The sequence below is a fragment of the Camelina sativa genome, chromosome 13, assembly GCF_030686135.1.
Source record: "Camelina sativa cultivar CO46 ecotype springtype chromosome 13, ASM3068613v1".
In the NCBI taxonomy this organism is placed as follows: domain Eukaryota; kingdom Viridiplantae; phylum Streptophyta; class Magnoliopsida; order Brassicales; family Brassicaceae; genus Camelina; species Camelina sativa.
In genome coordinates, this window is record NC_141892.1 from 12,254,469 (window position 1) to 12,264,775 (window position 10,307).

A 10,307-nucleotide genomic window follows, 5' to 3' on the forward strand; every position below is an offset into this window, starting at 1 on the left:
AGGTTTTACAGTCCCCAAAGAAAACCCGATCTGCCGTCATCTTCCACCGGTGATTAAGAGCTGTAATCACGGTGTTCACTGCTCCATCCAAATACAGACGCCGGCGTAGTTGGGTTAAAGAATTCCGACGGCGAGATAAGAACTTAGCGGCTTTGGTGGTTGGTGATTTGTAATCACCGGTGTTCACTGCTCCATCCAGTTACAGACGCCAGCGTAGTTGGGTTAAAGAATTCCGGCGGCGAAATAAGAATTTAGTGTCTTTGGTGGTTGGTGATTTTCTCCGGCGGTGAGTTTTTAATTGGATTATTATAAGAATGAACAGAATTGTTAATTGCAATTGTAGATTAACCTTATTTTTGTTTTGGGTCTTGCTCTTGTGACAGATTCGGTGGAAGGATTAGGCTTCTTGTTTTGGGTCTTGATCCTCAATAGCTTCATAATTCCGGTTAGGCTTTATGATATGATTTTTTTCTCCAATTATCCCTGTCTACATTATGCAAGTTCTTTGATTTCCATTGAATTGTATGATGTTTGTATGATTTTAGAGTCCTAAGGAGGATTTGATATACAAGTTGCATTGGAGTTAACAGAAGATTAAATCAAGCATTTGCAGATAATTGTGGAAACTAAAAGCAGGTATATCTTTTATCCTTCTTCACGGATGGGATTTTTGTTTTTCTGTTAGTAAATTTACAGGATTCGATCAACTATGGCAATGTTTATAATTTGCAGATTAAGATTATTGCTTTCGAGAGTTGACTGTTTGTTTTTTACATTGGTTCTTGATGTCTATACTGAAGCTAATAGTCTGAACAAACCTTTTTTCTTCTTTTCTTGGTGACTCTTGTTTGGTTTTAGTTATACTACATCTGAGTGTTGGTAGTGTGTGTCAGAATTCTAGAATATATAGTAACCAAATGGCCATGAATTGTTACGTAAGTAGTTCTCTTTTGAGATCATTGGATATCTAACATTTTTAAGTAATAGAGAAATGATTATTTTGTGTCACTAGTTTCAATTCCAACTGTTGTCCACAAGTCTCAATTGATGGTCATGAGCTTCACTTTTTATATATTTTGGGTCTTTAGTTATTGAAGAATTTGGTCTTGATTTTATATATTACTCTGTGTCGATTTGTTGTTTTTTGATATAATTGTTTATCGGATTCTCTTTGACTTGTATTAATGATAGATTTGATATATTATTTAGGAATGGCATCATCAAGCAATATCATCAAATATCCTCCTCTACTTTATGAAGAAGGGAAATCGCCTCTCCAACATAGGAGCATGAACCACAACTGTTTTGTGTCCAAAATTGGAATCTTGAGAGAAGGATTAGGGGTGGACGTGTGGGATAAACTCAAGGACTCATCTCTTGGAGTGTTTATAAAGTTTGCTGAATTGGAATACACCTGGGCTGCGCAGAGAGTTCACTTTCTACTCACACATCAGCTGAGAATCAACAACATTCATGAGGTTTGGTCTTTGATCGATAATAGGTCAATTAGATTTTCTGTAAATGAGTTTGCAGAGATAACAAGGTTAAATTGTGATGCATTTGACCTTTTAGAGAACTTTGATGTTGATCACCATGATTTCTGGAAAGAAATGAAAATACCAACAACCCTTGATGGTCCTATGTGGAGTGAGTTGGTAAAGGTTATTGATTCTAGCAAAACATGGCATCTTGATAAGAGGATGATGGTTGGTAGGTTATGTTTGTTGTCAGTATGCGTACATGGAATTCATCATACATCTAGAATCCCGTTGGCAACCGCTAAGAGAGTTTTAGATCCAGTTGCTTTTGAAAAACATCCATGGGGTCGGGTTGCTTTTAGTAGTCTAGTGAATTCTGTGAAGATGGTTGACTATGACAGAGATTCATACACCATACACGGGTGTGTTCATGCTTTGTTAATTTGGTTGTATGAGAGTGTTACTGGAATAGGAGAAAGTTATGGGGTTAGAAGGATAGAAACCACTGGTGTTCCACATCTTGATTGGCGATCATCTCGAAAACGTATCAACTTCACAAACTTCATCCAAAACGAGAAGAAGTTGCATGGACAGGTTAGTAGTGGTGCTAGTTTGTTACTATCTTTTAAAAAAAAATACCTTTGACATCAATTAATAATTTGTGTGAATTTAAAGTTATTACCAGTGTTAATCACTTTATTCATGGCTTGTAGGTTCGTGTTAGGCATATGGTTCATGTTTCAGAGGAAAACATGTATCCTCTATGGTCTGACACAGATGAGCATACGGATCTACACCTAGACGAGCTACTTAAAGATCTCATTCATAACCGTTTGTCTCTAGATGCTTGGAGTTGTGTCAAAACAGTTGGTATAAGTTCAAAAAAGAAGAAAAGAAGTGCTGAAGATGATAAGGTGAATGACAACAGAGGGTGCAATCCTAAGAAAAAAAGATTGACAGATAGTGATCCTAAATGTGAACAAGGAGAAAATGTAACTAACATGGAGGTAAGGTTTCGTTTTCCTTTACCGTAATTGATTAACATTTTTTGTCTTCTCTATTATGATATTAATGAACATGTTATTGTAGGATGGTAAGGATGACAAGTCAATTTCTTTGGATATTTGGAGGGCGATTGAGAAAATGAATGAGACTATTTCTGACTTGGGCAAAACAGTCAACAGTCGAATAGATGCTTTGGAGAGTAAATTTGAAACATTCGTTGAAAAAAAAATGACGGTGTTCAAAGAGGAGATGGGTGAGAGGATTAAAGCATTGGAGAAAGAAAGAAAAGAGCCTAAAGACGCTGATGTACGGAATGATGCCACTTCGCACACCATTAACGATGATGAGGGAACAAGTAAAACACCTGTAAGTTACATTTTCCTTTACTTCTCATGTTCTGTTGTTGTCTAAAACTTCTCATGTTCTGTTTTAAAAAAACTCGACCACGTCGTTTTATTTTTTTACTTCTCATGTTCTGTTTTGTTTTTTACTTCTCATGTTCTGAATTTATAAAACTTCTCATGTTCTGTTTTTTTTAAACTTATCATGTTCTGTTTTTTTTTTAAACTTCTCATGTTCTGTTTTTTTTTTTTTACTTCTCATGGTCTGTTTTTTTAAAACTTCTCATGTTCTGAATTTATAAAACTTCTCATGTTCTGTTTTTTTTAAACTTCTCATGTTCTGTTTGTTTTTTTCTTAAACATATCATGGATTGTTTTTGCTTCTCATGTTCGATTTTCTTACCTCCTTGGAATGTTCTGTTCGGTTGCAGTCATGGATTGTTGAGATGAAGCAGACATCACAAGATGAATTTCCAGTTCAAAGGGTGGTGAGGAAGGAATCTGTGAAGGTTGGGAAGAAGGAAACTTCCAAGAAAAAGAAGATTACTGGTCTTGCTTATGACGATGTTGAGGATATCACTACCCAAGTTCAGAAAGCTAAATTGAAAATAGCTTCCAGTTCTGAAGATACATGGTCCAACAAGGAGGATCAGTTGGTACATAAAAAACTTGAGGTGACATTAAACCGCCTTGGAGAGGCTTTGACAAAGTTGGATGGACCTGGACCTTCGAAGACTTCTAGACGCGTGCCCCAGTTGGCAGGATCGCAGAAGTATCCTTACCTTGGTAACTCGACAGTCAAGCGGATCATTACAGAGGGTGATAATGTGTTAGGCGATCATCTTAAGCCTGTAGATGATGAGAAACATCAGAGACTTCTGGATTTTCTCAGCCTTGACAAGTATATACATCAACAACTCTGAATAGTTTATAAAAGTTACTATCATTATCTATATATGTACTAACTCTTTCTTATATTCACAGGGAAGAGCCACTTAGCACCAGCAACGCAGCTGTGAGATTCTATTGGAAAATTATGACTCCAAGGAAACATTGGCCAAGCTATGACTATGGATGGTTGACAGAACATGTAAGTTTATTTTTGATAATTTAGTATAGGCGTTTATTCAATACTATATTTTCGCTTATTCTAGTTTTTATTTTTTTGAATGTAGCACATGGGTTGTGCAATGGCTATGTTCCGGCGAAGATATATGCGTGAGCCTTGTCCGTATCCTAAAGAGCGCATAGCTTTCTTAGACCAAGATCTGATGACTACATTGAAGAAGGACTACATACAGTTTGATATGGGGCCTAAGAATTTTGTGTTTCGGGATTCCTATGTGAAACACGTTTTTGGTGAATATCCTGAGGAGTCAGCTACGAACAAGAAGTGGTGGATTGATGTGGATAACTTATACGCTTGTCTTTTTGTCAATGGGAACCATTGGGTGGCTTTGGATATTGACTTGCGAGGTAAGAAGATTCACATCTATGATAGCATACCAACCTTGGTGAATGACGAACAAATGGCCATTGCATGTTTGCCTTTAAGGCGAATGATTCCTGCGATGTTAAGTGACATGATTATTGAGACAAACCGTAAAAAGAGCAGAGCAATGTTGGAATTGAGAAGGGTGAAGAAAAATGTTCCTCGGAATGAAAATCCAGGTGATTGTGGTGTGTATGCTCTTAAGTACATTGTACCATCCACAACAACCACTTTCCTCAAAAACGGAAATCCCTGTATGCTTGCACCAAATGCTAGAAAACAGTACTTAAATCTTTGAGCTTCATCAACATCAAGCTGTGTAAAAGTTCCAGGATTTGCCCTTTTTATCATATACAAATATGTAGGAAGCTGCTCATAACCACTCTCTGGACTACCCCTGACCAACTCGCGAGCATGCCTTAACGTTCGATATGCTTTCCAATAATCCATCTATCATCAACAAATATTTTTTTTTCGTTGTTGTGAACAAAAAAACGGAAAAATGATAAAGCTAAACAAAATAATCTAAATAATGCTAAATAAATAGAAAAATTATACCTTGATTTGAAAGCGTTTATTTAACGCTTCAGCAACATGCATTGGGAGTACTCTCCTTGGGACCAACTCCACCAACAAAATCTTTGTACAACTCTCCTAGAATATGATGATCTGCTTGTCGGGCACGTGTAGAGCGCTCTGTTACAGAACATGTATGTGCTGAAATAAACACACGGACCTCAAACTTTGGAAAGTGATTTATTGTTGCAGCTCTTACCCTCCACTTGCATCCTTTAACCCAACACTTGACAATCAGTAGTGTTGGTCTCGATTTGTAAACAAAATAATCAAACCTTTGTACCAAGGTTAGTATCTTCAACCGTGTTTCTAAGTGCTCCTTTGTATCATACATTTGCCCAACAGCCAAATTCACAGAAGACAAGTCTACCTTTGAGACATCAACAGGTTCCTTATTTTCTTCAATATAAAAAGATGAACTCCTGTTCTTCATTGGCAATTGTTGATCCTCTTCTTCTGGTGGAATTCCATACATGGTAAAATTCTCATCATCAGAATCTGTTCCGTCATAGTCATCACAATAATCAAATCTACTATCATCTTCATCGATCTCTTCTTCATTTGTGTCGATGGCCATATCAAGATACTCTTCTCCAACCTGATCATTTTCATCTCTTTCTCGTTTCTTACCTTTGTGATTCAAATCAGTCTGTATTTTCTTCTTCACTTCAACACAAAGTCGACCTGTAACCCTTTCCAATTGTCCCATCAAAGTGTGCAACTGACGAGAATTATCGATAATAACTGGTGGTGTATCACTGGGTAAATCCTGCAATAACCTCTTCGAGATCTTGTAACTCAAGACAACATCAAATACCTTGTTATCCAGCCTGTAATCCTCATATACCATTTCAATGCAATCATCAAATCTGCTTTGATCGTTACATTGTAGAATTCGTGAACCCCTTTCATTATCAACAACAAACAACCATTTGTTTTTGTCAAAAATCCAATTACCACAAACGAGAATCACATGCTTCATATTCTCTTGGTTGTGTAACAATCACTCTAAAACGTGAAGGAAGATATAGGAAAAAAAAAACCACCTTCAAAGGAAAATAATAGAGAAGTCGATTATGAACCCCAAAAGGAAAGAAAGCATGATTAAATCCACATTGGAGAGGAGGAAGAAGGAATTTATGGAAAAAATAAGATGAACCCAAAAGAGAAAAAAAATTTCAGTCGATATAGGGGGAGGGGAGGGGAGGCACGATACAAAAGAGAAAAAAATAAGGTAAACCCTAGATTCTCGCCATATATGGCAACTGCTACAAAAGTCTGTCGCTTAACTTTAAAAAAATCTGTCACAAAAGGTACTAATAAATCTGTCATTACCCCGAAAAAAAATCTGCTGTCACTATATCAACATAAAACAAATCTGTTATCATTGTATTCATATATAATAAATCTGTTATCAAGCAGCAGATTTTTTAGTAGGAAAAAACAACTGTCATAACATAAGAAAATCTACCATAACGTATATTGTGCATGTGGGTCAATATAGCAATTTTAAAAAGACTTTCGAAAATCTGTTATCAAACAACAGATTTTTCCATCAATCCAAAAATCAGTCATAACTTACAAAAAATCTGTCACCACTATATGTCAAACTAGCAATTAATTTTACGTTTATAAATCTGTCGCAATGTGACAGATTTTTTAAGTGAAAAATAAAACTGTTACAACAATCATAAAAAATCTGCCACAAAATTCCAAGAAAATTGACTAAAACAATGAAAATCTGTCATGACTTTATAAATAAGTCTGTCGCGTTAAGAAAATCTGTTGTTCACAAAAAAACTGTCGTTACACACTTCAAATAAATCTGCCATAGAAAAAAAATCTGCCGTCAAACTCTGCAAATTAATCTGCCATCTAAAATAAGTCTGCCAAAGAAAAACTGCCATCGACAATAAATCTGCCACTTACAAATTAATCTGCCATTACTTGTATGGCAGACTTTTATAAAAAAAAAAAAAAAAAAAACGAAATTGCAGGAATTTTTAACCAAGGGTAATATTGACTTTTTTTTTTCCTAACAAAGCAAAAAAGGGTATTTTCGGTATAAAACTAACCCAACTGACCCTCAAATTTTAGGAGTTAATCTAGCAATTAACTGCTCAATTTGGGTCAAACTAGTGATTTTCCATAATATCTCATTTGGTTGTTTCTACCAAAAAAAAAAGGTTATTTACCCTTTTATTCATTTCTTCTTCTTTTATTCCTACCAAAAAAAAAATCTTCTTCTTTTATTCATTTTCTCTTTATTTCTCAAAAAGTTTAGTAGGGCAATACAGTAATTAGTTATTTTTACACATGATTGACTAATTTTATGCTTCCACTTTCTGTCTCAAGGCCATTGAATTCGGGTTTAAACTATTCCATAAAAGTTTTGACAATCCACAATTTCAGTATCTTGATATTCTGTAATTTTAATTATTAATATAAAAAAATATTTGGGAAATTATAATGTGTCATAAAGTTTTGAGAACACTCTTTGTTTTTTTATAGGATTTGTTTCTGTTACCAATTTACCATTACCAATCATATATAAATATATTTATATTAACATTTTTGAAGTACATTTTGTGTTATGCTCTTTTAGTTATAATTATTTAAAAACATGTTTACAATCTTAATCCCTATAAAATTTTCCAAAATAACGATAACATCATATTTTGTTTCGTTAATATTTTACATTCCATTTCTAACACAATACTGCAATCAATATTTTCTGTAAACAGTAACTATAATAAATTACTGACACTTTCTATTGTTTTTTGAATTCTTTGCTTCTATTATATGGAAACAGAAACTATAATATATCACGTGACAAGTTATATAGCAAGACAAATTTGAGTTGATATAAATATAAATTAAAATATTATTTAATTTTGTGTTCATCATGTTATTATTTTATTAACACCATCAATATTAGAAGATTTAAAATTTTAATTAAATTACGATTATGTAAAAAACCAAATATCATGCAATGTACCACTAATAAACCCTAAAATTAACAATCTAAATACAATTATACATCTCAAACACTAAACAAAATCAACAAACATTTATAACTTAGAGGGGGTATTGAAACAAGATTTGAGAGGATTTTGTGAGATTTTGGAAATTTTAGATTTTGTGAGATTTAAGTGAGTTTTTAGATTATTTGGTTGAATTGTTTATTTTTTATTTTTAAGAAGAAAAAAATTAGCTTGTGATTTGTTGAGATTTTAGGTGATTCTGAGAGATTTGTAGAACAAAAAAAAGGAAAAGTTGAGTTTATTCACATCATCCATCCCTTTATCAAAACAGAAAACAAAACACTGTCGTTGCCAATTTGCCATGTAATGGAATGGAACAAAGTTAATGCTAAGAGACTTTGGTAGACAACTAAACATACAAGTTGAGTTCCTTTTCACATTTTCTTTGAATTTTTAATTTGTGATTCATGATGGGAGAGATTTACTACACATCTGAAGACTATATTGTATAGTGGTAGTAAGCAAAGTCTGAGTAATCAAAGGCTTCTCTGTATATGAATTTAGAAAAGTTGGACAAACATATTTGCAGGTCTACTTCAAATAGAGATAATGGAAGTGTGCATTAATTTAGGACAGCCCTTGTAAAGATCAACAAAAGTACATGCCCCTTCTCCTTTTGCAAGTCTTTTGGGTTTACACAAACACAGTTGTACCTTCCCCTTCCCCTTCTCCTTCCCCAACGAATATAATCATTATACTACTCTTCCTCATATGAATGTATCCAATATGTATATGGCTTCAGATATATTCATAATTTGCATCATAATTAAGCTTAAATTCAAGCAACATCGTCTTGAGTGCAAAGCACAATAGAAAGAGGATTCATCATGATCAGTTTATGCTTTCATTTCACCTGCATATTCAAATGGTCTCTTTTAAAGCATGATTCAATGCATGGTAAAATAGCAATGTCGATAGCATATTGTGAGACCAATGTATTAAATATTACACAACACTAAAGAGATGGAGTTTGTTTAGTTAAACATAAGTGAAGAGTAAAACTTAAGCTGAACGTTTGAAACTCCAACTCAATGTCTGAAATTGTAATAGAACTATCCAAAACAAAGTGTATCTGAGTCTAATATTGAGCTCAAGAAATAATTCTACATAACCAGAAAGGATTAGATTTTCTTGTTAGACCACAACATTTGAATAATCGAATTCAAAACAAATTGCAGTTAACAAATTAACGTACTTGCGGCGATAAGTGGAACGACGGCGACACGACCAAGTGTTAACACGGTAGCCAATGTTGATTGTGACCACTGAAACTGTCATTTCATGCTCTCTTATGATACACGGTAGGAAGAGTTTTGTGTTCTGGTTGGAAGATGATTGCGGCGAAGAATTGTGGTCACCATCATAAAGTTAACTGCGACCACTGAAACTGTTTTGGGAAGATTGGTCTACCTTGCTGGGACGAATGAGATGAAGAAAATCTGGAAAGGTGATGGTGGTGACATCTGTGAATCGGAAACCTCAGAGCTGTACGGGAAGAGTTACGGAAAGGATGAACCAATGTTTTTTTTTCTGAAATCCTTCAAAATTCCACCTCAAAGGGTGTGATTTTATTAGTCATATTTTTCAACTAAAACATAAAAACAAGTCTTCTAGAATCATTTAAAGTAGCATTTTTTTTTAAAAGTTGTGATACTTTGAATAACAATAGATTTCAAGTAATTTTTATAAATTCTAATTGAATAACAAGAGATTGTGCATTATTTTAAATGATTTTACATGAATGTCAAGTTGAATAACATAGGATTTCTAAAGATTTTTAAAAATTATCAATTGAATAACAAGTGATTTTAAGAATACTCTAAAATCTTTTAAAATGTAAAGTTCAATACCCTCTCTTAAAATGGAAAAATTTTAGTTTTTAAAAAAATTGTCCTGTGATGTACCACGGGTTAAATCCCGATATATATATATATATATATATATATACTATGTTTGACATCACCAATCAGTTGTATGGAGTTCACATGGCTACTAATAACCATCCCTACAAAAAAAGAACACACATTTCCAATTCACCAAAAACTTGTGCCGATGGTTCTCTACCAAATCACTATCAGTTTACACGTTTGCGCAGTTTTTGACTTTTTCTATTATTTGCTCACCGACTCATACACTAAAAGGCGCCGCAACGGTAGTTGAGAAACAAACAACCTTTTAAAGGAGTTCAAAACCACGTGGGAACAACATAAACCGTCGATTACCAAAAACATGTGAAGGTCCAACACAAAAGAAGAAACAGCTGTTATTGCTTATTCCCCAGGCTGGAAAACAAAAACAAAAAAAATACAATTAGGACAGCCTGCCCTAACTCTTCTCCGCGTCAGCCCGAACCTCTTTATATACTCTCACC

The 10,307-nt window shown here is 34.2% G+C and overlaps 1 protein-coding gene across 1 annotated transcript; it reads left to right on the forward strand.

Annotated features, from left to right (window-relative positions):
• The first annotated feature begins 1,211 nt into the window (after positions 1-1,211).
• On the forward strand, positions 1,212-4,739 carry LOC104768233 (uncharacterized). Its single transcript, XM_087480614.1, has 7 exons — positions 1,212-2,072; positions 2,192-2,485; positions 2,568-2,849; positions 3,256-3,725; positions 3,809-3,914; positions 4,000-4,598; positions 4,682-4,739. The coding sequence occupies exons 1-7, from the start codon at positions 1,212-1,214 to the stop codon at positions 4,737-4,739; spliced, it is 2,670 nt and encodes an 889-aa protein (XP_087336740.1).
• The last annotated feature ends 5,568 nt before the right edge of the window (positions 4,740-10,307 follow it).

Coding starts and splice junctions, on each gene's coding strand:
- LOC104768233 (XM_087480614.1), top strand. CDS start 1,212: ATGGCATCATCAAGCAATATCATCAAATATCCTCCTCTACTTTATGAA. Junction 2,073..2,191: donor AGAAGAAGTTGCATGGACAG/GTTAGTAGTGGT, acceptor CATGGCTTGTAG/GTTCGTGTTAGGCATATGGT. Junction 3,915..3,999: donor ATGGATGGTTGACAGAACAT/GTAAGTTTATTT, acceptor TTTTGAATGTAG/CACATGGGTTGTGCAATGGC.